At 54.7% G+C, this 27262-nt stretch overlaps 3 protein-coding genes across 14 annotated transcripts in view; 2 read left to right on the top strand and 1 right to left on the bottom strand.

Moving 5' to 3' along the window:
- Window positions 1-9903, top strand: part of DNM1 (dynamin 1) — a 50207-nt gene extending 40304 nt beyond the window's left edge. For 3 of the 12 annotated variants that reach the window (XR_011465972.1, XM_070378917.1, XM_070378910.1), the window contains exon 21: window positions 1936-2499. Coding sequence is in view for 9 of the 12 variants with exons in the window: in XM_070378917.1 (XP_070235018.1) it covers window positions 1936-2008 (73 nt within the window). In the remaining 3 variants the exon portion in view is untranslated. Of the gene's footprint in view, window positions 1-951; window positions 989-1557; window positions 1560-1935; window positions 2500-2598; window positions 3211-7454; window positions 7546-8303; window positions 8351-9452 lie in introns of those variants that run through there. The other 9 variants (XR_011465974.1, XM_070378912.1, XR_011465973.1 and 6 more) reach the window with 6 other exon arrangements.
- Window positions 3796-20424, bottom strand: GOLGA2 (golgin A2). Its single transcript, XM_070378908.1, is given in 28 exon segments — window positions 3796-4766; window positions 4852-5005; window positions 5079-5185; window positions 5283-5385; window positions 5479-5563; window positions 5565-5695; window positions 5957-6045; window positions 6298-6373; window positions 6454-6699; window positions 7333-7446; window positions 7777-8114; window positions 8467-8554; window positions 8758-8865; window positions 8969-9055; window positions 9913-10054; window positions 10345-10403; window positions 11483-11589; window positions 11680-11773; window positions 11862-11924; window positions 12422-12460; window positions 13250-13330; window positions 13521-13580; window positions 13984-14047; window positions 14150-14193; window positions 14462-14578; window positions 17583-17663; window positions 18638-18760; window positions 20291-20424. Coding segments are annotated over 28 exon segments (3096 nt in total). The 5' UTR covers window positions 20372-20424; the 3' UTR covers window positions 3796-4551.
- Window positions 20425-20480: 56 nt separating this feature from the next.
- Window positions 20481-26900, top strand: SWI5 (SWI5 homologous recombination repair protein). Its single transcript, XM_070380181.1, has 6 exons — window positions 20481-20486; window positions 20683-20826; window positions 21110-21205; window positions 23292-23413; window positions 24450-24544; window positions 26594-26900. The coding sequence occupies exons 1-6, from the start codon at window positions 20481-20483 to the stop codon at window positions 26656-26658; spliced, it is 528 nt and encodes a 175-aa protein (XP_070236282.1). The 3' UTR covers window positions 26659-26900.
- The last annotated feature ends 362 nt before the right edge of the window (window positions 26901-27262 follow it).

Here is a 27262-nt window from a genome sequence, read left to right as displayed (position 1 = left end):
GGAGTCGGGATCAGGGGAGACAGTGACTATAGATAGAGATACCACATTAACTGGAAAAGTGGCCATAGAAACTCTCTGCCAACTTCCAACCTGAGTTCAGATCCCTAAGGGTATTTGAGATGCCCAGGCCTGTGCTGAGGTGTGACATGAGAGCTGTAATATTTGGTACCTGCTACAACTCTGATCTGACTGACACATGGGAAGTCATGGCCTCAGGGAGAGAGCAATCTGGGGAGCTTCAAGGCAGCTTGACTTCAGTGAGATCCCAGGGCTGATTGAGATAAGGTTCAGGTGGTGAGGAGCCGGGAGGGCTTTGGGATAAGGAGCAGCAGGTGGGCAAAGATTTAGTGTGGAATGCATTAAGAGCTGCTGGCCAGAGCAGAGTGCAGATAAAATGAGGAAGAATCGAAAAAGATTGCTCTGGGTGGGGTGGAGCAGGTTGGAGAAACTTCAAAGTCCGCTGAAGTTGTCTTGTTGGGACTCAATGCCGTGGGCAGTAGGGAGCCACATAAGGCTCTTGGGTGGAGATGTGAGAGCTGGACCCTAAGAAAGCAAGGCCTGTCCCCTCTGGAGCAATGCAGGTGGCCCTCTGAGCACGCCAGGCACGAGTATGCAGGGAGCTGGTGCAAATTGCCTCCTGTGTGCGGGCAGGCGAGCAAGCTTCTGTGTTGTGACCGCAGCCCCGCGTGTGCTTCAGTGTGCCCAATGGCTGCATGCCCCAGATCCACGCTGCACGTGCCGCCAGCCAGCAAGATTGCTGGGCCTTGGTGGGGGGAGGGCGGTGTATGCGTGTTGTTTGTGGGCATGTGTGTCAGCGTGTGCATGCGGGGCCGTGGGGCCTCACCGCATGTGTGTGCACGCCCGGGCGTGTGCGTATGTGTGTCCCCCAGCCCCAGGCCCCGCCCCGTCTGTGCGTGTGAACTGCCATGTTGATTTCGTGCTGTCTTTCAGAATCACTATCAGTGACCCCTGAGGAGCGTCAGCCACGGTAGGTACAGGCCTCTCCGCCTGCTGCATGAACGGTGTGTCTGCCCCCTGCCGCACCAGCTCCGCACTGCAGGGCGCACCTGGGACCTCAGAGGCAGGACCCCCCCCCACCCTCCTCCGTCTCCCTTCCGCAGCTCCAGACTTACTCTTTCCTCTTCCTGTCCTCGCTGCCAGCTGGCTCTCTCACCTCCCTTCTCAGCGAGCCTCGGGACTCAGTGCCGCCGCCCACGAGCTCCTTGGCAAGAGCCTGGGGAGGTCCCGGGTCAGGCTCCACACCCAAGCTGGCAGCCCCCCGGGGTGCCCTCTGGAGCCGTCACAAAGAGCTCAGAGCTCATAGTTCACGGTGTCAGGAGCAGGGAGCTTGGCGAGGGTGGTGTGTAGGGCTGGACTCAGGCGGCAGAGAGGCCTTGGAACCTCACCCTGGGGTGCCACACTCCTTCCCCGACCTGAGTGAGCCCTGCTGCCAAGACGGGCAGCCGGATCCCAGCCTGGGAGCTCTTCAGACCCGAAGAGCTTCAGGGCAGGGGCGGTCCAAGTCCCACCTCCTCAAGCATGCCAGCAGCCGAGCAGCAGTTGGGGGTGAAGGCTCTGACGGTCGAATGCTTTTGGAGGGCCCAGGTGTCCCATCCACACTGTCAGCCCAGAGCACACCTCACAGGCCAGGCAGGTCTCACAGCCCCTTCCCTGGCCTCCGTGGTCTCATCACTCCAGCGTCCTCCTCGGCCCCAGGTGGAGCATGCTAGGTAGCCCGCAGGCTCCCCCCAACCTGGACCTGTTGCTCCTAGAGGTGACCTACCCATTTCGGCCACAGGGGTGACAGTGTCTGCGGACTTGGGCGAGTCGGCTTCTCCAAGTTCTGCCCCGGCTGGCCCCCCCCCCCAAACTCGCCCAGCGAACCACCTGCTGCTCTGCACCTGCGCTGACTCTCGCTCTTCTGCTTTTCCCCAGCAGGAAGGGCCCAGCCTCACCTACACGACCTGCGGTCCCCCGACCAGCCGAGGCTCCCCTCTTAGACTTATAAGCCTGTGGCCACTGGCATCCGGCCGCCTGCCCTCCCTGCCTCCCCAGGGCCCCTTCGGGGGACTCGCGGGCTTTCTGCCCACCCAGAGGGGCCTCTAGTGCTCCCTCCAGCCATGCTGTTAGCTTTAGCCTCCTGGTTCAAACAGTGTTCTTTTTTTTCCTGTCTTTCTCCATCAGGCCTGGGGGCTGTTGCGTGGGGCTCAGGGTCCCACACGCTCTGAGGCTAGGGATGGCCCCAGGCCAGTGAGTTGAAAGACATGGGGGAGGAGCCCAGAGAAGAGGGATGTCAGAGGGGGCCAAGCACGTGTCTGGAGCTATGGGTGCACTGCCTGGTGGTGTGTGAGAGAATAGCGTGAGTGGTGGGGTGGGGGCTGCCCCCAGCCTTACCCCAGGCCCCCATGAAGCTCTGGCCCCTGCCCATCTCGTTTCTTCCCTTCCACCTTCCCTCTCTCGTCTCTTTCCTCTCTTCCAGAACCCTTGCCCATGCCCTCATCTCCCCCCGCCACCTCCGGGCTTGGCTGCCTTTGCCTTACCAGCTCTCTCCTGCTTTTCTCTCTCCCGTTCTCTCTTTGCTTTCTCTCCAACTGCCAGCCGATCGGGTCAGGCAAGTCCATCCCGTCCTGAGAGCCCCAGGCCCCCCTTCGACCTCTAACCAGATCCCTCCTATTCCTCGGAGACTTCCCTTTCCAAGCCTGCCCGGACGGCTGTTCTGTGACTTGACAGTGGCTACCCAACCCCAGAGCCTCCCCTCCACCTGTGACTTAGTCTGTTGTAGTGGTGAGCTGACACATCCAGGCGTGACGTTGGTGAAATTTTGTGCCCCTCTGTGGTCTTGCTCCTGCCCTGTTCTATAAATATCTATAAATACTCATATATATATATATACAAACATATCTATGGCCAAGCCTCGCCTCTGGTGTCGGGAATCAATCACCGTGCTGTCCTTGAGGAGTCTTGCAGCCCAACTACAAGGGAACACCTGTCACCCTGACATCCCCCTCCAAAGCGTGCCACCTCCAATGAGCCCCAGTGTCATGCCCAGCCTGTGGGCAGCCAGCCCCCCTCTGCCATCCTCCCATCCCAACCCCCTCCTCGAGCGTGGGGGTACCGTGCTGGCAGCTGTATGGTTCTCTGACTGCTACCAGTCTTGCTGTCTCTCAGCTGAGAATAAAACCCATTTCTGGACGATGGGGAACAGCGTGTCCTCTGCAGCCTTGTGTTCGCTGTGGTGCTTGGGGGGAGGTAAAGGTTTCAACATTGGGGTGAGGGATTGAGGGGCCCAGCTATTGATACGATGCTTTAAGATGTTGGGGGCAGGGAAAGCCCCATCCTTTCCGAGGCCTACTGGGAAAGCACCTGGAGTCAGCTGATCCTGCGAACCCTGCTCTGGCCACCAGGGGGCCCGGGAGGAGAGGCACGGGCCAGCCAGGCACTGTGGAGGGACAGGGTGATGGAATGGACAACACTTGAGCCAGAAGTCAGCACTTGGTGCTGTGGCACTCTGCTTCCCCTCCCTGAGATCAGATCCAGCTTCTGAGTCACTCCGCTATTAAGGCAGGACGGCCCCTGAGAGCCCCTTGGGAGTCCCCCTGGGGTCCCCCAGGCTTCACCAGGCGGCAGTGGGTGACAGGCCTCAAAAGATCTCAGCCCCGCTGGACGTGCCCAGACACCCTGGAGGTGGGCACAACCAGAAGCCTGCCCTCTGTTGGCAGGACCTGCTCCCTGTTCAGTGCTCATGGCACAGACCCCAGGGCCCAGTGACATAAAAAAGGCACACACCAGGACAAGCAGTATGGCTAAATTCATTTATTCAGAAATAAAAAGTGAAACGAAACAGGAGTCGAATCACCCGGGCACAAACCCGTCCCCGCCTCCACCTTCTCTCTCTACCCTATACTATTAATAAATAAGTTTCCCCAGCCCCAAATATTTAATAGAAGTTCCTCCCCATTCACCAGCTCCAACCTCTGCTGAGATACGGGGGTGCTGCCCTACCTCCAGAATATACAAAATGTTACACAGTTACAGTATAAACACTGGGGAGGGAGCCCACTCCGCCACCAGCTTATGTCCTTGCCTAGCCTCAATTTGCCCAACTGTCCCAAGGCCTGTGAGAGTGCTGCCCAGTTGTCAAGCTGGGCAAGGAGGGGGCACTTGGCCCCAAAGTGCCTCTGAATAGAGGATGGATGAGCCCCTCTGAAAGGACTGCTTGGTAGGGGTGAGGAGGCCACCAGGGAGCCCCTGCTCCCCAAGAAGGCCCGCCTCTTAAATAAACTGCCTTTAACTGAGCCTCTGGCTCTTTGTTTCTCTGGAACTAGTAACAGTCCAGATATCAAGACACAGCCCTGGCCAAGATGGCAAGGGGTCTGCACCTGTTTGTCTCCCCTCATTGGATGGGGGGCTTATACCCCTTTCTTCAAGGGTTTCAGCGTGCTAGTCTAGGGATGAGGGGGGGCCAGGAAGGAGGGACGGGGAGGCAGGGACAGGTGGGGGCAAAGCCCCCGGGCCCCACGGCTGTGGTCTCTGCCTGCCAGTGTCAGGCCACTAGATCACCATGATCTTCACTTCGTCATTGTCATCAGCTCGGTAGAAGAAGGGGATGCAAGGGTTGCTGCCCAAGCCTGGGTGCTCTTGGGGGTTTTGGATCTCACGCAGCAGCTGCATGATCTGTTGCGCGGTGGGGTTCTCAGGGGTGGTCTGGCCCGGCAGGGTCCCCTGCTGGGGCTCCACAGTGTCGGCGAGGCTCACCTCTTGGAGACCTTTGGGGAGAGAGGGCGGCAGAGCTTAGAGTGGTGTACCAGCTCGCCCCTGCCTGCCCACCACTCCCCCAAGGGTGCTACTCACCACCCTCACTGTCAGCAGTGCTGGGCTCCTGGCAGGTGTGGGGCGCTGTAGTGGGCTCACCAGCAGGGTTCTGGGCAGCCAGGAATTTGCCATACCATTCATTTCGTTCACCCACCAGGCATAAAACCAGTTCCTGGAGCTCCAACAGCTTCACCTGGAGGGAGAGATACTCAGCAGCCCTGCCGCACCCCACCCTGGCCTGCAGAGACAGGCAGAAGGACCCCTACCTTCATCTCCTCCTTGTCCTGAGCCAGCCGGCTAATGTATTCCTCCTTCTCCTGATGCCGGGCCTTCAGCACCGCCCTCTGACTCTGATAGAGGGCGATATACTCTCCTGCGGGAGGCGAGGAGGGCAGACGGGCTCAGATGCGATGTGGCACTGCCCGCATCCAGCCCCCCGCCCCCACCCCGGGCCCGGCCTCCCCACTCACCAATAGTGTCCGTCTCTCCAGACAGCTGTATACAGCGATGCTCCAGCTCCTCCACCCGCTCCTTCAGATCCACCTTCTCCTGCATGAGCTCTGTAAAGCGGCCCTGAGGCCAGAAGGGCAGGGTCAGGGCTCAGCAGCGACCTGCCCACAGGGCCCCCCACCCTTCCTGGACCCCACTGGGGGGCAACTCACGCACCTGCAGCTTGTCCATGGCCACCTGGAGGGCCTGGTGGGCCTCCGCGGGCACACTGTCTCCCCCAGTCCTGGGGGCGGGGGCTTTTTTCCACCCCATCCTGGGCTGTGGCCGCCAGGTGACAGAGGCGCTGGCAGTGTAGCTTCTGCTCCTTCAGCTGCCTGCGTAGCCGGGCCTGCTCATCCTCAGCACTGGCCAAGGCCGAGTGGAAAAATTCCACCTGCGGGGGAGAGGGCACACATGCTTTTTTGGCAGACACGCAGGACCAGAGAGGGGTGGGCAGGCAGGCAAAGAGACACGCCCCTTCTCAGGGTCTCGGGGTGCACGCCTGTGGTTGGAGAATGACACGCTGGCTGACCATGGCTCCCAGGGGAGGTTGGGGGATGACCAGAGATGGAGGGAGGAAACCGCAAAGGGTGTCTGAGAGGAACCGTTGGGGCTGGGGTGGGGTGGCGGTGGGGGGAGTGAGACAGGCCCTCACCAGGGCCTCTCGGCTCTCCAGCTCCTCCGGCACGCTCAGCTTAGGCCTCGGAGCCTCCTCATCCTGCTCCTCACTCTCCAGTCCATCTCCTGTTGGGGACAGATAGGGGGTCTTCAGGCCCCCCAATCACGGAGGCGGAGCAGGCCTGGAAGAAAGCTCGGAGCCCAGATCTGCCCCCAACCTCACTCTGCAGCCCTGGGCCAGCCAGTGGCCGGGGGGAAGGGGACCCGCAGTCCCCGTGGCCTCATGTAACTCAGGAATGAACAACCACTCGGTGCCATGCTGCCAGACGTCCCCCTGCTCCTCAGGCCGGTGTCCTCCCTCCAGGCCTCCCCACTGACCTTCCCCAGGCACAGCCATGAGGGTCAGCTGGGCCTGAAGCTGCTGGTTCTGCTGGTTGGCAGCTTCCAGGCGCTCCTAAGGGGCCAGGGAAGAGAGTGAGGAGGGACACAGGCCACAGGCCTTCCCTCAGGGGCCCAGTGCTCCGACGCCCTCACCTGGGTCTCCTGTAACTCCTGGCGGGCCGCCTCCATCGCCACCTTGCCCTGGACCTCCTCGTGCTGCAGCCGGTCCATGAGCTGGGTCTGCAGCAGCACCTGCTTGTGCAGCGCCTCCTTATCCGAGGCCAGCTGCTGGCAGGCGGCCATGTGCAGCTGGTAGGCGGCCACGTAATACTGCAGGTGGTTCAGGTACTCGTCCCGCTGCTGCTGCAGATCTTGAACCTCCTGGCCCTTCACCTCCACCTGCGGGCAGACCCCGGGGGGTGAGGGCGGGGGGTGGCTTGCTTCCACAGTCTGAGCCCCTGGGCCGGGGAGGCCGGGCACAGACCCCTCGGTCGGAGACAGACACTGTGCAGGGCTTTGCCGGCTGCCTGTGCCCCGGCTTCCTTGCCCAGAGCCCCGTGCCGCCTTCACCGAGCCTCACCCCTCATAGCAAGCTTCTTTCTATCTTAACTCGAGGCTGTGGATGAGTGGAAAAGCAGAACAGCTTTTCCAGCCAACAGCTGTGAGGTGCACACTTGAATGCCTGCGGCTTTCCCTGCAGGATTCTCCTTTAATCCCCCAATGCTTCTAGGAGAAAAATACTAACTTCCTTTTAATATAAGGAAACTGAGCCTTAGAGATGCGAGGTTGGAATCCAGGGCTGAACCCAAGGAGCTAGCCACCGTATGTCTCTTTTCTCTAATTAGGGGCTTGATGCCTCTAGCAGGGACAAGGACCTACGGCATAGGGCTACCCAACTCTGAAAGTCAGAGGCCAGGGGGTAATCAGTCACAGGCTCTGAAGGACCCCAGGGTCACCTGTTCTGGCTGCCCCCCACCCACCTGTCTGGAGGGGTGCCTGTCTCCTAGCCCTTCCTTTGGGGGCAGGGGTTACCGTCTCCTTCAGCTCCCCCAGCTTCTCCTGCAGCTGGCCCAGCTTCTTGGCCAACTCCTTCTTGATGTGCTGCTCGGACTGTAGCGCACTGGTAACCTCCATGTTCTCATTGGACTGCACAGAGAGAAGGGCAGTGAGTGGCCACCCTACGCAGCTGGAGACTCCAGAATCTGTCCACGGGGGAAGTGGAAGTGTGGAGCTCACAGAGCTCAGGTAAGTGTGGAGCCAGGTAGGAAAGATCACCCACCTTCATACCCTCCCACGTCCCTCCAAGCGGGGCTTTCTGGCTCCCAGGGTGCCTTTGTGGGCACCAGTCATGAAAGGTCCATATCACCCATTTTACAGGTGGGAAAACCAAGGCCACCAGAGGGGTTAAGTGTCTCACCCCACCCCCAAAGGGCTTGGCCAGGGAGGAGAGAGGGCTGGGCAGGCGGGGCTGCGCACCAGCCTGACGAATCCGTTCTGCAGCTCGGCCAGCTGCTCCTTGAGCTCGCGGTTCTGGGACAGCGCACGGCTGATGGTGGTGCGGTCGCTCTGCATGGTCTCCAGAATCTGCTTGCGCTCCTCCGCCTGCTCCCCCCAGCACTCGGCCTCCCGCTCCAGCTCCAGCAGCCGCTGCTCCTGCTCCTGATTCAGGTGACTCAGACTTTCGTTATCCTTCACCTGCGCCTGCAGCTGCCCAGCCAGGCTCTCTAGTTCCTTCTGGAGCCGCTCAGTCTCCGCCTGAAGCCGCTGTTCTGCCTCCGAGGGCCCTGCCGGGGGCTCCTGGGGCGGGGGCGCAGCTGAGGAAGGGAGCACACCATCAGGGTCTCTTGGCTGGGCCGCGTCCAAAGCACCCTCTTCGGGGTCCACAGCTCCTAACTCGGCCTCCTTGCCCCCAGTCTTGGCTTCCTGGCTCAATCTTTCAAGACACGTTCAGAGCTCTTTATGCTTCAGACCACAGTGGGCACACTTCACCCCTTTTTTTGCAGATGGGGACACTGAGGCTCAGAGAAGTTGCAAGCCTTGCCAACTGCTGGTATGGATCTCTTTCCCTGGGCCATGATGCCCTTCCATCCACCCACATCCAATCTCGGCCACCCTCACCAGCCCCAACGCCGGCCTCCATCCTCAGGTCCCTGGGGCCCAGCTCACCAATCTGGTTCCTCAGTTCAGCCAAGCTGGTCTCCAGCTCCCGAGCCTGACACACGCTGCGCTCCTTTTCTTCCTTCAACTTGCTCATCTGCTCAAAGCACCAAGATGGGGGTGGGGGCGCACATGGAAGGAGAGGTCAAGTAAGGGCTGGCTGACCGTAGCCCTGTCCACCCCCACCTCCAGATACACACGTCCACCTCCAGCTATGCACAGCAAATGACACGATGCCCAGGAAGACCAAGTGACCTATCCAAGGTGGGGGGGCGGGGGGGATTGAAGGTCACACCTCACCTGTTCCAACACCTGCTGCATCTTCTGCTGCCATATGGCATTCTCCTCCTTCAGATTTGTCACATACTGGTCTCTCTCTGCCTGCAGCTGCCTCAGCGAATCCTTCAGCTGCAAGAGGGGTGCAGAAGTTAGCAGGGGCTGTCCCAGGGGGGGCCTCACCTACTCATGGTCATCTGGGGACTCCTGTACCCCTCTGTGTGTAAAGCCTCACCTGCTCCATGTGGGTCTCCAGCTGTGCCCTCTCCTCCAGGGCCTGCTGTAACTGCTGGCTGCTATCAGGGGCAGGTTGACTAGAAAACTGGATGGTGAAAAACAAAGTTAGATTGGGGGGCCCAGGCTGATCCACACAACGCCCACCCCCAAAAGGTCAACATACAACTCAGGGTTATCCTTAATATTGTTAGTACCATGTCTACTTTATTTTCACTAAAAAATAGCTTTATTTTCACTAAATACTCAATGTAAACAATTCTGATAGTAAGTGTTCAAAGTTCTCCCAGCCTCCCCAATCTAGTGTGTATCCTTCTTGACCCTTTTCCACAGGTATGCAAACATGCTTCATTGATGCACAGTGCCAGGGATAGTATCATATATGGTTCTGCAACTTAATTTCACTTTGCTGAAAACAAGATAACTTTAAGTTTTTATAATGGTTACATAGTACTCCAATATATGAACGTGTCATACCCTTACAGGTGGCAGGAAGGCAGAAATTTGCTGGGCATGCCAAAACAATGAAGAAGAAACTGACCTGGGCACTCTGTCTACCTGGAGGCTTGGCATTCAAGAGGAAGGAAGCAGAAACTCATGGGCTGGCCTTACAACTATTGGTTTGGTCAAAAAGTTTGTTCAGGTTTTTCCATGCAATGTTATGGAAAAACTCGAAGGACCTTTTTGGCCAACCCAATATCATCCATAAAACAACGGTTTTCAATTAGGATGCTTTAAAAATATATATATATAAACAAATAAGCCATATCAGATTCCTGAGATCTGGGCAAGGTCCCACTCTTTCTCTTGTCTCTAGAGAAGTCTATGGCAGAACCAGAACAAGGATCCACACTTTCTGGTTCCTGGTCGGAGGGCACCACAATGACCCCGAGAGGCCCTGGCCCTGCCAGGTGGGTCTCGCACACCCCAGGGCTTCAGCCCTACCTGCTGCAGCAGCAGCTCCGACATCTCCAGCTTCTTCTGTAGCTCCTCAATGCCCAGCTTCATGGCTGACTTCTCTATCACCAGTAGCCGCAGCTTCTCCTCCAGCTCTGAGTTATGCTGCTTCAGGTCCTCGTTGTTCTTACTGTGGCCAGAGGTGACGGAGGGAGGTGTGAGTACTGAACAGAGAGGAATGCTCCCATGATCCACCCACTACTCCTGCCATAAAAGTCACTTTGGAAGGGACCCCAGCACCAGAAGTCTCAAGTGGCAGCCCAGAGAGAAGACACAAGCTGCCTGAGGCCATAGCAGGGGTTAGGGGCATGGCTGACTGACAGCCTGGCTCTGCACACGTCCAAACATGTACCCTCTTTCTCACCCCACTCCCTTGGATCTCCCCTACTTCCCAGTCCCCCCCATCACTCCCCATCCTACTTGTTCTTGTATAATTCCAGCTTGAGGGCATCTCGCTCTCTGGTCAATTCTTTGTTGTACTGCGAACACAGAAAGGCGAGGTCAGGAGAAGGCAGGCGGAAAATGCAGACCAACAACAGCAGCAGAACGACTCCCAGCAACACATCCTCACCTGGTGTGAGGCTTTACGTTTTTTCAAAGCACATCCAAGCTCATGCTCTCCTGTGGTTTTAGTAAGAACTCGGGAAGGTTGGAAGAGACAGGTGGGGCAGTCTGACTCTGGGCTGGCCACCGTTCTCACTGTTAGCAGCATCACATCTGAACCTTTTCTGAACACTTTCTTAGCCAACATTCCCATTTCCAACTCACAATCACCGTGGAAGGCAGCTACTATCTCCATTTTATCGGTGAATGCAGAATATTAGAGGTTAAGGAGCTCGCCTAAAATCACTTAGACCTGGGATTCTTCAACCTTGTTTTCTGCCCTGGGGTTGGGGAATGACTACGAGGGATGGATTAAATTGCACTGTAATCTTTTGTTCATTTTTTGAATGGATGGGACGCTCACATAACCCCAAACTCAGAAGGTACAAAAGTGACGGGTCTCTAAGCACCCTGTTCCTCTCCCTTGGGCTTTCTAAAAATATTTCTTTCTTTGGCTGCGCTGGGTCTTAGTTGCAGCATGTGGGATCTAGTTCCCCCCCTGCACTGGGAGCACAGTCGTAGCCTCTGGACCACGAGGGAAGTTCCGTCCTTGGGTTTTATATGAGTCCTTTCCAACATGTCATATATATTACACACATGTACTTCTCCCTTTTTAGTGTGGTCATGGACTAAAAATACTGATCTGAACCTTCACAGCCTGAACACCCAGCACCTGAGCCAGAGCCCATGCAGTTAAAGGCAGGGCTGGCTGGCACTCAGGCTCTGGGCTCATCTAGTGCTCGCTCTAGGTGGCACTCCCCCACCCCTCGCCACAACTCGCCCACGGCAACCAACTCGTGTCCAGATCGCATTTCACAACCACACAACTCTAAGGCAGCAAGAAACGGACAGTGCTGCCGTGTGGGCAGCCAGTCAGTCCATGCTGCCGCAGAGACCGTTAGGCTCACAACCCTTCCACATGACCTCCAGGGGATGGGCAGGCTGCCGGGCTCACCCTGTCGGCCTGCTTCTGCTGCGTGGAGACTGCAGACAGCGTCCGCTCCAGCTCTCCTACGCGCTGCCTGGAAGACTGCAGGCGGTTAGCAAGATCCTCTGACTCCCCTAAAATGACAGCAGAGAGGGGAAGTCCAGAGGAGGAATCCCACCAAAGGCCTAGCCAGCCCAGGGGTAAAAGGGTGCCTAGATTCCCACCTGCTTTCTGCCTGGCTGCCTGCTGGGTGTGAGCCAGAGCTGTCTGTAACTCCGTCTTCTCTGACACCAAAATTCCGATAGTCTGAATGTGGACCTTTGGGAGAAAGGCCAAATGAGTGCTGAGAATGTGCAAAAGCAATGTTTCCTGGGGGCCGCAAGGGACCCTGGAAGAGTCCACTCACCTGGAGCTGTTCTCTCAGAGCCCCTTGCTCCTTTGCAAGCTTCTGCTCAAATTCCTTCTTTTCCTGCAGAAAGAGAGAAGAAACAACTCTTACTGGGAGGAGGCAAAAGTGAACGAGAAAAGGACATGTGCCCCGCCCGGGGATGCCACCACAGGCCCAGGACAGGCCCACCAATGAGAACAGATAATCGGCACCCAGGGAGTGGAAGACGGGCAAGGAGGGAAAGAGGGAAGCCACCTATTCCTCCAGGCTGTAAGCAGCCAAGAGGAGAATGGTCCTCTACATCTGAATCCTCCCCCAAACCCATCAGCCATGGATTGTTTAGTCGCTAAGTCATGTCTGACTCTTTTGCGACCCCATGGACTACAGCCCAAAAGGCTTCCTCTGTCCATGGGATTTCCCAGACAAGAACACTGGAGTGGGTTGCCATCTCCTTCTCCAGGGGATCTTCCTGACCCAGGGATTGAATCCTCATCTCCTGCATTGACAGATGGATTCTTTACCACTGAGCCACCAGGGAAGCCCCATTAGCCATGGAAGAAACAAAGAAATCGCATTACTTTTTCCAGCTGATCCAAAGTTTCCTGGTTCTCTTGTTTCTGCGGGGAGAGGCAAAGGAAGGTGACTGAGGTTGTCCTCCTCCCCCATGATCCTCAGACCAAGGAGGAGGGGCCACAGGCAGGGGCCAGGAAGGGGTTAGAAAGGGAGGGTTCACGGGGACATGAATGAACGAATGCTTCTCAAGCTAAGAGATTTTGAGCCTTGGCAGGTTTTGCTCATGGCTACAGCAGCAAGAGTCTGGATCTGATTCCCTTGAAGGGACAATGACATAAACCTCTAGAGATGGAGTCTGAGAAGGTGAAGACCACCCTCTGCCAGCTCGCATTCAAGGAATGTTTGCTGAGCAAACACACCACTGGCCAGGTTCTGTTCTTAACACCGATACGACATGAATGAAAAGGACCCTGAAATCTTTTTTTGAGCTTAAAAGGGACCTTGGACACCCTCTGATTCTACCTCCTCAGGAAACTAAAGGCCAAGGAGGAGAGGTGACTTGTCCAAGGTCAAAGTGGGAACAAATCAGGGGCTGGGTCAGGGCTGGAACACATCAGTCAAGCTAGTGCCTCCCCTACAGGCAACAGACCCATGGCAAGGTGGGGAGGACTCGAGCAGAGGTGTCTGGAGAACAGAGTAGGCAAAGAGGGCAGCCACAGAGAGAGCCATGCTGCATGCCATGCTCCGGGGTCCCTCCAGCTGAGACCTAGGCCCCCCAGCACCCCCTTCTCCCTTGGCACCAGGGATCCCCAGCCCCTTTCTTCAAGAGCCCCAGGGTGAGACCGGAGCCCCATATTGGCAGCATGGATCAGGGGACAACACCGGACTCTTACCAATTCCTCTATCTTGCTACTGAGTTGTTTGTTTGTTAGATTGCTGGAGTCCAGGGCTACTGATAGTTCTTGGTACCGGCTCTGAGGCGCATGCAGAGAGGAGGAGGAGGAGGTGGAGGAGGGGTGGGGGAGAGGTAGAGAGAGCAATCATTAGGGTTGGGGGGTGTCTGGGCTGTCTCAGCTGGGTGGGGCACCCAGCCCCCGCCATGGGAGGAGGCAGGGGGCAGGGCTGGCCTGCAGGGTCACTGGGCCACCTTGTAGGCCCACTTACCTCCAGATTCTTTATATTAGCAGGAGATGCTAGGCCCTCCCCATTGATGTAAGATGAAGACTAGGAGAGACGAAAGGGCTCACATGGAGATGTTCTCTGACCTCCTCCAGCACCTTGCCTTCCCCATCAACTGGCAACATTTCCTCTTCCACCTAACTTGCCTCCTGCCCCTTAATCCCTCCCTGTGCCAGTTTCTCCTGGTTCTTAGTTCCCCCTTGTTCCTCCCCTCCCAAAGAGCTCTTATCTGCAGGATCAAACGATGTAACCAATCTCATCATCCAACCCCTTCATTTGCATGGCTTCAAAGAGGAGACTCAGAGAAGTAATGATCAGCTAAACATTATCCAGCCAAGCTGCCTGGTCCCAGGATCTTCCCTTCCTTTGGGGAGTCTCTGCCTCAGTTTCTTTCTAGCATATTTTCCCTCCTACTCTAACCCATGCCGAGCTCCAGTTTTCGGGGTACCTCGGACACAAGACCGTTGAGCTGCTGAGACAGCTGTCGCAGGCCCTCGGTGGATGAAAAGGATCTGGGGATGAACACAGCAGTCAGGGGTGCAGGAGGCTCGATGGGAAAGAGGGGGTCATGGGGCAGTGGCCTAGGGACTGCTGCCCTCGTGGGAGACACTCACGTGCTTTCGTCAATGGGACCAGAACCGTTGTCGGCATCATGGTTCTGTTTGGGAAGAAACACAGGAATTGGTCATTCAATTTTTAGTAAGAACCACCCACAGGCACCAAGCTCATTCCAACCACCTTCCATCTCCCTGAAGCTTAAGGGGAGTCTGGTTTTGGGCTCCCCCATCCCAGTCCTCAGGAAGGGCACCTGGCTCACAGAGCCAAGATACCTGGAAAAAAAGGACGAGGTTCTGCAGGAGGTCCAGTCCTCCGGGAAATAGGAGGGGGGCAAACACAGAGCTGGCCAAGGGGGAAGAGGCACAAACCTGAGTTGATGCCATGCTAGTGACACGGGGGGGACTAGCACTGGGGGAAGGGACACCGCCAGGTGACACGGTGTCATCAGCAGACGGTGTAACAGGAGCGGCGCGGTCTTTGGGCGCCTGTCACAGAACAGAGCAGGGGGTTAGGGGGCCATGCAGGGCAAAGAGCGCCTCGCTGTCATGAGTGCAGGGGTGCAGAGCGGGCAGGACCGGTGTTGTGCAGTCGTGACAGTCACACGTGCTGGGAGCCACGCAGGGGTGTGGCTACGGCTCGCCTAGAACTCGGGCCATTCTGCCGCCTCCTGGACCAAGGCTCAGGGCGAGGGCCGTGAGGCCTGCTTCCTGAACATGGGGTGTCATCCTCTGTGGAGCTCAGTCAGAGGCAGTGCCAGGCTGCCCTGTGGCAGCCGCAGCAGGTAAGAGGAACGTGTGCCGGGTCAGGGAGAGGCAGACACTGCTTTTCCAGAGGGTCAGTCTGTGCCAGAGTGACCCTCCCCAGGGACCCTGCTGGGCAGAACGTGGCAGTGATAAAGGAAGAGAGCATCTGCCTCCTCCTTCTTGCTCTCCCTTCCATCCCTCCTCCCAACCACTGGGCGTGTCCTCGAGTCATGCCTTTTTTGGGAAAGAAGCCGCCAAACAAGAAGGCTCCTCCTGCTCCTGGAGGTGGAAAGAAAACTGGCCACTACCCCACCCCAAGCTCCTAGCTCCTAAACACCTACCCAACCGAGAACAGCTGAAAACCAGAGAGAAGACATCTACTCTTGGCCTCCGAGAGAAGAATCGTGGGTTTGAGGACCAGGGGCCACAGAGAAGTCCCCTCTTCCCCCACCCAGGTGGATCCACCTGCTTGACCAGAGCCCCACTCGGCCTCTCTCCAGGCTCAGGCCTGACTGACACTGAGTCCAAGCTGCTGGCTCCTGAGAGCTAACGTTCAACAGGTGAGACTGAAGAAGACTGACCAGCTGAAGCTTGACCAGGGAAGAGCGCCAGGCAGCCAAGGTGGATCTGGAAGGGAGAGGCTGCACCTCTCCTGAGGGAAAAGGCAGCCTACTCTCTGGACGCCGCAGCCCTGGCCTCTGAAAACTCAAATCTACTGTCCGCCTTAGAGCAAGCACCACAGAGCCTGGGGAGTTGAAGAAGAATCAAACTGTCGGCATGGTAACTGTCCACACTGCAACCTCTGACCCCAGAACCTGGTGTTGCCTTGCCAACCTGTACTCCTGAATCTAATGGGTAAGAGTAGGGGTTCGGCAGCTGGCGAGGTGTGAGACTTCAGGGGTGGGGGGAGCACACTCTTAGCCATGGGCCCTGGGGAGCCCTGGGCCCCTCCTGGCATCTTGGCACCCAGGGATCCCTAGCATTAGAAACAAGAGAGCTCAGAAGGGGAAAAAAGGACTTGTCTGAAGACTGAAATATACAAAATATGACAATTCAGTGAACAACCAAGTTATTTCATAATTTTGAATCATAAAACTAAGTATGGAATTTCAAAACACATTGTCCACTCCCCTCAAATGTCCTATTCCATTAAAAAAGAAAAAAAAACACTTTTTTCTATCCATTATTCCTCATTTCTGGAAATGTCATCAACTCTGCCTAGGATACTGTAATCACAGGCCTAGTGTTTTTTGTTTTTTTTTTTACTAGAGTAGAAAACTTAAGTGGGAAACAGTTACTGATATAAGAGAGGATTTTAAAACAACAAGAAAGGGAACTTCCCTGGTGGTCCAGTGGCTAAGACTCCATGCCTCCACTGCAAAGGACATGGGTTTAATAATCCCTGGTTGGGAACTAAGATCCCACAAGCTGTGCAGTGCAGCAAAAAAAAAAAAAAATGACAAATAAAACACGAAGGGAACATGGGGTTATGGGTCTTCATTTCCAGGACAGACAGATGCGGGCCAGGGCTTCGGGACTCCTGGAGGCCCATGTTCCCTCCCCAGGCCGCCCAGCGTCTCCTCTGAGAGCCAACAGGGTGAGTCACAGCACCTGGACAGACCTGAGTGACTGGGTGTGAGCAGGCCTGATGACTGAAGACTCTCTCACCCCAGCCACCAGGGCCCTGGCCCCACCCCTCTCCCCCTGCCCACCTCCAGCAGGACCTGGCCCCCTTCCAGTCCTACTCCTCTGGCCTGGGAGATGTTCCCTGAGGAAGTTAATTAAGGAGGAAGTGCCAACATCATGTCTGGAGGAGGTCATCTCCTAGTCCACGTGCATCCCAGGCTCCCGTTCTTTCCCGAAAGTACTCTGTGAGCTCATAGTCCTGGCGGTTACCTGTGACCACACCCTCTGCCTGGGTCCCCTACTTGCAATATGGATGAATGCTCCCCACTTCTAATCCTCAAACCAGCTGCCACCCTCTCCAGCCTGGAATCCATTTAGAATGAACCTCTGCCCCCGCTGAGCATTTGGAATGCCGCCACGTCCTGGCTTGCTTCTTTCACCTGTCTTCTCCAGCACCTAGCACTAGCTGTCTGCTTTCAATGGCCCACTGAATACAGTTGTGTCCAGTGGATTCTTAAAAGAGAACAGGGGCAGAATGTCTTGATCACTCATGTGTTTGATGAACCTCATATCCCTTACAGTGAGTTCCATTGAAAAAATAACCTCAATCCTTGTAACTATTATAAAGTAAGCTCCTTTTCTCTTAACCCTACATTCCCTACTGCCAAACCAAAAGGAACTGAGGAACTAAAAAAAAATCACAAACTGCTTTGTGGTCTACTGGTCTTTTGGGGACAGATGCCCAGGGGGCAAGACTTGAAGGTATGGTTTTATTTAACCTCTCCTAGTCTGAGACCACCACCGGGCGTTCAAACTGAAGGCTCAAAGAGCCCTAATCCCACACACCTGCTCCAGAAACTATTCCCAAGTTACCTTTAACCTCCAAGGAGCATCTCACCTTCTCCAAGATGATAAAAGATGGTGGGGGCAGGGTGGGGGGGAGGCAAGGGGAAGAACCCAATCAACCAAGCAGGTGAAAAAGCAGACATGAACAGGCCGAGGGTTAATGACAGCAACATAAAATAAGCCAGAGACAAAGTCTCCCCCACAACAAAGACGCCTCAGGGCATGCAGAGCTGGGAGGGAGCAAGCCAGAGAGGGGGTCTTGGCACTGCCTCACCTTCCACTTGTCCAATGGGGGGATCGCTACCCCATTGGAGCGGTTAAGGTCGGACACCAGCACCTCCAGAATGTCCTGAATCTACAGGAGGCGAAAGGGGAAAAACAAGGGCAGGGGAGAAAGAGAAAAGTGGCTTAGAGAGGCAAGAGAGTCAAGGAAGGAAGGAAGACACTGGGTTGGGGCAATGGAATGCCGGAGAAGAGAGAAAGGGGTCAAAAGGGATCAATACCCGCCTGGGTCATTTTTCCAAGTAGCCACTTGCTGCCTTGCCAAAGGCAGAAATCAAGGGAAACAAACAGATGGAAAAGTCCCCTGAACCATGCAGTCACATAGCTCCTCAGATGAACAATGCAGCTCTTAAAAGCTTCTTAGACCATCAGGCCTAGACTCTTAAAAACCAGACTTCAGAAAAAGGGTTCATTTGAACAAAGTTGGGGGAGAGGGGCTACAGCTGAAAAATAAGCTTGAAAGACAATAATCTGATCCACCAGTATCATTTTACAGATGAGGAAACTGAGGCCCAGGGGAGGAAGTGATTTTCCCAGGGCCACCCAGCAAGCTGGTGGCAAAGATGGTTTTAAAACTCAGATGGTCTCCTAATCCAAGTGCCTGAGGCCCTCTCCTCAACACACTCTGGGGCTCTACTGGGGCCTCTAAATGGAAAGTCTGAGGGCAAGCAGCTGTTTTCACTGCCTGGCTTTCCCCATGAGGCCGGGGAAGATCACCAGAGCAGTTAAGACAACTAGCAACTACGCTTTATTGAAAGTTTACTCTGCACCAGGCTCTATTTTAGGGGATTATTATAAAAACGACGACAATCTCATTTCAACTTCCTTGGTGTAAGACAGTATTACCCCAATTTTACTAATGTGGAGACACAGATCCAACGAGCTTAAACAATTTGCCCAAAACCATATCCCTTGCAGAGGGAGAGGGAGAATTCAAACCCAAACTTCTTAGCCAATATCTGACATTTCTTCCACAATCTTAACCACTACCCTCTACTGTTGCCCCGTGAGTGCCTCATCCCCGGAAGGCGGTCAGGCAAGACTCACATCCTCAGGTGACGGACAATCACCAGAAGTGGTTGTCTCAGGGCTACTGCCATTCTTGATCTTTCTTTTTTTCTTAGCTCCTGCAGGAACACCAGGGCTGTTCTTCTGCTGATACTCCCTTAACTGTAAAAAGGAAAAGCAGTGAGGCTCATGAGAACTATACGCCCCTTGGATCCACATCCTACTTTCAAAGTTTACAAAATACTCTTCGCCTTCTGATTTAACGCCACAACAACCCTCCAAGGGCTGTCATCCTCAATGACTTGAAATGGACTGATATCATGGCTAGGAGCAAAAGGTGGCAATAAAAGGCAACAACGGAAATTAAATTCAGCCTTCTGACTGAGTTCTGGATTACAACATCAATCCGCAGCTGCTAGGGGGCAAAATCAGCAGCAGAAGAGGAAAAGTAAACATTTAATCAGGCATCAGGGTCCCTTCCTCCATCTCTATTAGAGCTTCAGACCAGTACGTCTCAAAATTTTACATCAATGTATCCTAATGGCAGAAGGTAGAGAAGACACACACCCCTAGTGAATCTGGGAACGTAACAGAAAGAGGACAACCCAAACACATTTCAGAGAGAAGTCCATTATAATCATCCCGATCTATGCAAATGTCATCCCTAAGTATATTGAGTATAAAAGGCTTTTTCTCTCCCAAGAAAATCAAGCAAAACTGACCCATCAGTCCCATATTTATCCTGTGGCACTTGGGCTGCCCCACGTTGAGGTGATGACTTGTGAAAGATTCCCAGTTGTGAAGTTCAGTTTCCCTGGATGTGCTCCTCAGAGGAGCACTAAATGCTGAGTGACCGGCCCTCTGGTCTCAGAATCACAGAAAATTACAATGTGAAGTAGAAACTTCCGATTAAAAATGTGAAAGTCTCTCTGGATAGAGAGACCTGGGAGAAAACCAAACTAAACCAAACACCTCCCATGGTCACCCAGAGATACTGTCAATGTTTGGAGATCACTGGGGGAAATGTAGGCTTTTTACACTATCAGCATCAAACGATGGGGGAACAAGTCTAGAGGTGAGGGAGCCTGAAACCCAGGTCCCTCTGAAACCTAGGTCCCATAGCCCCCCGAGTCCCCTTTTTCAAGCTGCTGCCACGACCCAGAGACACTGGAAAGGATGTGAAAACAGTGGGAACTGGGTGGTAAAATTTAACACCGAGTTTTCTAGGCATTAATGACAGTTCCGAGGGGCATTATGACGTAGCCACATGGCACTCATCCCTAGCAACGCCCGAGTAGCCGCTCCGCGTTGAGGGGAGGGGGCGGTTGGTGGGGGGAAAATGCAAAGGCCAGGACCAAGGTTTTCGGACTCAGGGAGTTAGGGAGACCAGGGAGCTGCGGAGGTCCGGTTCTGGGCGACAGGAGACGAAGGCCAAGCCTGGTGTGGGAAGCCACGGGGGTCACCGGTCCAAAGTCACCTGGGGGTGACGAGTGAAGGCGGCGGAGACTGGGCAGCCGGGGGGTGGAGGGGTGGGGGGGGCGGGACTGGCTGCGAAGACTTTGTTGGTTGGGGGGGGGGGGCGCCAAGGGGCGCCGAGGGGCTCACCCCGTGTGCCTTGGAGGCAGCACAGAAACTCTGGCCATGGCCCGGCCTTCGGAGGGGTCAGGGAGCCGCGAGCCCGCACATTTTTACCTTTTTCTTGGCCGCAGCCAATTTGCTCTGTCGGGTTTCTTCCGACATCCCGGGACGGGGCGGGGGAAGGGGGGGCCACATCAGCACGATCCCGTCAACCTCTGCGGAATCGCTTCCGGCAGCCACCGCGCCGCGGTGCCACTCAGCCAAGAGAAGGCGGTACCGGGGCGGTACTAGGAGGCCGCGGTGTATGGGGGTGGCCTCAATTCTCTAGCCCCATTGGATAGTGGAAAAGATACGGGGCGGAGACGCACGGCTAAAGCCGCCGCCTAGCCCGAAAGAGAGGGTGGAGTCACAAAAAACGCTAAAGGCGCAGCCGCAGAGTAAGCGGCCTCTGTCCTGCCCACCGCGGCGGAGAGGACTGAGCCGGCTCTCGCCAAGTGCGTGCGTAGCTACGCTTTGTGACGTTCTTAGTCTCCGTCACAGGATTCCAAGTACCTGGCAGACCTGAGGAGGCTCTTTTCCGTCCTCGCCCTGGACCCTCCTTCTCTGCAGCGCCCCCCGAGTCGGGGGCCCCGGACGCCAGGGCTGAGGAGGTGGGCGAGGAGCTGATAGCAGGGGAAAAGCACATCTTTTCCCAGTCCCTTTTCGTGACGCCCCTGTAGCTCTGCCTCAGACTTTCCTCAGATACCTCCAGAGACGCGCCCCCCGCCCCGCCATCCACTCCTCCAACACTCCTCCCTGTCAGAAACCCCCCCTTTTCCGAGAATCCCTACCCTGATCCCAGAACCATTCTCTGTCCCCTTCCCAACCGGATCCAGTCCCGGTTCATAGCTGTTCCTCCTCTCCACACCCCGACAGTACCCCTTTCCTCCCCAGGCGGCCTCTAGGTCCAATCAGACTTTTTCCCTCGGCTTCCTCTTCAGGATTCAACCAGGACTTTCCAAAAGTTGCGGCGGGGCCTTCCGATCCCCTGTGAGTATACCTGTGCCCCCTCCCTGCCCTCCACCCTGTATGCTGCTCCCAGCCCTTCCCTCCTTCCCTAACAGCGGCTGACCCACCCACCAGCCCTCTTCAGGGTCTTCCCCCCAGCTGACCTTATTCCACAGAGAAACTCCAGGTCATTTCTCTGTCCTTCCGCATCATCTTTTCCTCCTGCCCGCCAGGCTTCAGAGAAGAAACAGCGTTCCTGTCCTTTGTCAGTGTTACCCCAGACCCTACAAAGGGGCTCTGTCTCTCCTCCTCCCTGACATCGCCACAAGTGGTTGGTTGGTTTTGTGCTTTTCACACCACCCTCCTTCCCTCACCCATTCCACCTACATGGAAACCACTCTCATTCCCTCAAACACAGGTGCTCTCTCCTGCCCTACAGCACTTGCATATGCTGTCCCTTGTGTGGAATACTTTTTTCCAGCTTTTTGCCAAACTGATGCCTCCTCGGCCTTTAAAGTTGAGCTTCCTTGGAGGAGTCACAGCTCCACTTCAGGCTCAGGCCACTTGCTCTGTTAGGTGCCCCCTTAGCACACGGTACTTCAACTTCAAAACACTTTCCAGACGGCTGGTTAGTTGATTGGTTGTTTTTCCTTCCTTCATTCATTTGATGAATTCATTTGAAATAGTGCTTTCTATGTGCCAGGTCTGGGCTTCCCTGGTGGCTTAGACAGTAAGGAATCCACTTGCAATGCAGGAGACCCAGGTTCGATTCCTGGGTTGGGAAGATCCCCTGGAGAAAGGAATGGCTACCCACTCCAGTATTCTTTTTTTTTTTTTTTCTTCCACTCCAGTATTCTTGCCTGGAGAATTCCATGGACAGAGGAGCCTGGCGGGCTACAGTCCATGGGGTCACAGAGTCTGACACTACTGAAGCAACTTACTTATGTGCTGGGTCCTATTGTAGACACAAGGCCATCAGCTGTGAAAAAACAGAGTCCCTGCCCTCATGGTGTTCACCCTCCAGTGGTATAAGGCCATCAGTGAAAATAATATTATTAATGAAATGTACAACGTGCCAGGTGGTGATAGATGTTAGAAAACATCAGGACAAGGGGTAGTGTGTGAGGTGGTTAGATGGGGTGGTCAGGGAAGGTCTTTTTGATGAAGTGTGACTGGTGAGTCCAGCTTTCCATGGAAATATCTGGAGGAAGAGCATCATTTTGGGTGTTGTATGTCTGGGACTAGGCTCTATGTTCCATGAAGGCAGGGGGCCGGGCTTGACGTCTTCTCCATTGCTAAACCCCTGCAGCCTTAGGCAGTGCCTGGCAGCTAGTACTTACTTATGATTTGTTGACTGGTTAAAAACCCCAATGTGGCCCCAACCAACATATCCTGAAGATTGGCAGCATGTCAGGCACTGCCTTCGCAGCTTTTAGATGCAGAAAGGACAAAGATGAACTGTAGCCCCAAGGAAGCATTTTGTTACCCAAGTAGATTTTTTTTGAATATTTATTTATTTGGCTGCACCAGGTCTTAGTTACAGCATATGGGTTCTAATTCCATGACCAGGGATCAAACCTGGGTTCCTTGTGTTGGGAGCATGGAGTCTTAGCCACTGGCCCACCAGGGAAATCCCCCAGTGAGGTTATAATCGTAGACTGGAGAGGAGAATCCAAGAGGTAGACCTGAAGTGGATGCGCTAGGGTCAGATTGGGAACCAGGATGAGCCCTTTAGTTAAAGTTGGGTTTGGCTGAAAGTGAAAGGAAACCCTGAATAGTGGTGGCTAAAACAGTCATCGGGGACCCATGCCTCTATCATCCAAGACACTGTTCAACTCCATCGTCCCTCCACTAGCAGGAAGGAAGAGGGCCACAGAAAGGTGTATCCTCTCCCCGGAAGGACAGTTCCCAGACATAGAATCCACTATTTCTGATTAAGTTCCACTTGCCAGAACTTAGTTATAGGACCACATCTAATTCCAAGGGAAGCTGGAAAATGTAGTCTTATTCTGGGTAGAGGTTGTCTGTTACCACACTGAAACAGGGAGTGGCTTTTGGGGGGACAATGTGGAGGTTCTGAATTGTAGATAATTGGTTAGTCTAGCTTCTGACTTTTTGTGCCACTCAGCGGCCATCTCCCAAACCTGGCCAGGCTGACAGGACCAGTGAGGATTCTCTACAGCTTGACATTCAGAAACTCAAGGAGAAGAAGGACATGTTGGACAAGGAGATCTCCCAACTATTATCAGAGTAAGTCTGGTTGGGTTCCTCAGTGTGCTTAGAATAACTTGTGTGTGTGTGTGTGTGTGGGGGCGGGGATCATACCATGTGGCTTGTGGGATCTTACCAGGGTTTAAACCCAGGCCATAGCAGTGAAAGCACTGAGTCCTAATCACTGGACCACCCGGGAAGCTCTAGAAAACTTTTAACTAGTGCCCAGTAACTCATGGATGAGGAAAGAGGCTTGTGCAAGCTTCCTGATGGTAAGTGGGTGGCAGAGGATGAGATGATTAGATAGTATCAGTGACTCGATACGGACATAAGTCTGAGCAAACTCAGGGAGATGGTGAAGGACAGGGAAGCCTGGCTTGCTGCAGTCCATGGGGTCTCAAAGAGTCCAACAGGACTTAGCGACTGAACAACAGCAATAGTAACTGAAACCTACCTTAGCATAAAAACAGGACTGTGCCATTGGCATCCAGCAGCCTCAGCAGCTGCCTCAGGTAAGGCGTGGTCAGGCTTGGGAGGACCAGGGGAACTGGGAGCTGAAAAGCTATGGGTCTCCCACTCTCTGTCTGGAACCCACGGTCTCTGCCTCTGCTTCTGTCCACACGTGGGCCCTGCCCTCCCTCTGAAAGTGGGTTTTCAGTGCCAAGGGGACACTGGCTCTTCCATACCTCCTGGGTTTTCCCACGCTTCTTGCTCCAGCCACAGAGCACAGACCAAGGAACCTTTGAATAGCCGTGTTACGCCTGAGGGGATTTGACTAACCACTCATGTGCCCATCTGTGAATCCCTCAGCTCTGACCAGGGTTACATAGTACCAGTAGTGCCTGGAGACCCCTCCCTAAGGATACAGGGAGAATTTGCCAGGAGTGAGACAGTGGGCAGATCCCCTGCCGTACCTTAAGCTTCACGAGGGCGGGGTCTGTCTTGGCATTGCTGTGTTCCCAGTGCTGAGCACCCAGTAGGCCCTTAGTGAGTAAGGGCCTTATTACCTCTGAAGCTGGGGGCTTTATCAGCTTTCTTAACGATTCTCTCTCTCTCTCCCCATTTCCCACCCCAGAGGCTACAGTGTAGATGAACTGGAGGACCACATCTCCCAGCTCCACGAGTATAATGACATCAAGGATGCGGCCCAGATGCTGCTGGGAAGACTAGGTGAGAGAGTCCCCACGGGCCAGGCTGGTGGGATTTTGACCCTGGGTCTTCTGACTTACCATCCCTCGCCCCACCCCCACCCGCAGTGTTCTCAGCTGCCGTGCTCCCCGAACGCCCCTGCCCTTCCTAGCAGAGCAGCTGTACGGCTCTCATTGAGTCCCTGGGGTTCTTCCCCTCATGTAGAGGCTGCTTTGGAGCTGCAGGCAGGTTGGAATCTGGGACTCGCCCGCCTGCCTGAGGACTAGGGTTCCTAGTGCCCCAGAGTCTACTCAGACCAATGGAGACCCCAGCCTTGCCTCAAGTGGCTGGCATGGTACAGAGGCGAAAGTACAAGGGTGACTCTTGGCTCAAAGGGGTATTTTGTTCTTCTTTGAGCACAGTACCCACTATCCGGAGATTTGAGCCAGGGCACAGGCACCTGGAGGTAAGGAAATGTGTACGTGGCCTCGGCCCATCACCTGGCTTCCATTGTCGGACACGCTGATGTTTGACTGCCAGTGACCATCTGGGACAGTGCTCAGAGCCGGGCTGTCTGCCCACCGGCTGCCTCATTGGTAGCACTCGTCGCAGAATTCCCCGTCAACATCTGAGATTCCACAGCAGGAAGGGCTTCTCCGTATTTCACTGGGGAATGGGTCCCACAGGAGGGGAGGGAGAAAACGGAAAGAGGGAAAAAGAAGTGAAGAGAGGAGGATGACCTGGGCCCAAGAAGAATGGAATGTGGGGACTTCCCTGGTGGTCCAGTGGCTAAGAGTCCACACTCCCAGTGCAGGGGGACCAGGTTCGATCCCTGGTCAGAGAACCAGATCCCACATGCCGCAACTAAGAGTTTGCAACTAAAGATCCCATGTGCTGCAAGTAAGACCTGGAGCAGCCAAATATAAAAAAAAGAAGAAAGGAATGCGAGGGGACTGTAGCCTAGAGGCCAAGGGGAGTAAGCTCTCGGTAGACAGAACCCAACTTGAGACCTGTCCCTCTGGGTCATAGGACCTGAAGCAGGCAGCCTACCGTGTTTCATTCATTCAGTGAGTATTTCCTGAGGACCTGCTCTGTGCTACTCCACTGGATATGGGGACACTTTGGTGAACCAGACATCTGAATGTCTCTGTTCTCACGTGACTATGTTTTGATGTTGGAGTTGGGAAGGGGAATAGTCACGAACTAAACAAACACAAATCAATGAATTATAAAATGCGTGAAGTGCCATGAAGGAAACAAAGGTCAGAGATGGAAAATACTCAAGTGTTCACAGGGTGGTAGGTGGGGATGAAAGAAAGTGGTCAGGGCAGGCCTCTCAGGAGACAGACCCCTTTCCATGGGAGGAGAGACGAGTCTTTGAGGAAGCGGGAGGAATGGTATCACCAAATGGCAAGGGCAGAGACTTCCCTGGCGGTCCAGCAGTTAGGACTTCACCTTCCCATGCAGGGGGTGCGGGTTCGATCCCTGGCCGGGGAGTTAAGATCCCACATGCCTCCAGGTCATAAAACAGAAGCGATATTGTAACAAATTCAATAAAGACTTGTAAAATGTGCTGTGTGCTCTGCTAAGTTGCTTCAATCACGTCAGACTCTTCGTAACTAAGCCCTCTGGGTTCCTCTGTCCATGGGATTCTCCAAGCAAGAATACTGGAGATCGAACCCATATCTCTTACATCTCCTGCGTTGGCAAGTGCACTTTACCACTGGTGGCACCTGGTCCACATTAAAAAAAACACAGTGGTCAGACATGCACATGGGCAGGGTTTGCAGCTAGTCACAGGCACAGTGTCAGTGTAGATTTACATTTGCAGCTGGTGACTCTTGTTGCTCTGTGTGGAGAAAGGGTTCTTGGGGAGCTTTGCCTCCTCTGCCAAGTGGGTGAGGGTTCAGTGAGTCCAGTTTGGAGTGAGTGGACAGGGCCCACAGTGGAGGAGCCTGGAAGGAATGGCAGGAAGATTATGTGGCCAACAAGGGGAGCAGGAACAAAGTCCAGGAGGAGGTCCTGGGTGGGCCAGGGCTTTGGCCATTCTCCCTCCCACTTCGCTCACTGGACATCCTTCCTTCCTTCCAGCTGTGATCCGAGGTGTCACCACCAAGGAGTTGTATCCAGAATTTGGCCTAGACATGAATGACTGAGCTCACAGCCCTTTGTCCACGGCCCACTGGGACAGGCAGATGTGGACATAAGAAGCAGTGAAAGCCCAACCAGCGAACCCACAGGCTTTCCAGCAAGAAAACATCAACAGCCCTTTTTCTAGAGAGCCCAAGCCGAGTCAGGAGGAGCCGAAACAGCTCCAAGGTTCCTGAAACATTCTAATGATACCTGTGTATGTGTATCCTGTTTATAAATAAACATGAGTGATTTTGGTTCAAATCTCTATGCTGATTCCCTCTCTTCTGATAGCCCCCTGATCCTAACCTGGAAAAAGAGAGCCCGCCCTATGTGGTAACAGATTTCCACATGCCAGGGACTGTGCTAAGTGCTTTATATCCATTACCTCCAGTGCTTCAATCCATCCTAAGAGGAATTAGTATTACTATCCCCATTTCACAGATGAGGAAATTGAGACTCAGAAAGGCACAGTGACTTGCCTAAAGTTAGACACCCAGTAAGTGGCCACAGGGATTTGAGCCCAAGTCTTAACTCTGAAGTTTCTAGTGTGCAACTCTGCCTTTGTGAGCTGGGAAATGAGCAGGTAAGAGCTGAGAGTGAAATAGCAACATTTGGAGGACTTCGTCC

The sequence above is a fragment of the Bos mutus genome, chromosome 11 (assembly GCF_027580195.1).
Source record: "Bos mutus isolate GX-2022 chromosome 11, NWIPB_WYAK_1.1, whole genome shotgun sequence".
Lineage (NCBI taxonomy): Eukaryota > Metazoa > Chordata > Mammalia > Artiodactyla > Bovidae > Bos > Bos mutus.
Note: the sequence above shows the minus strand (reverse complement) of the source record. Positions and strands in the feature narration are given on the sequence as shown.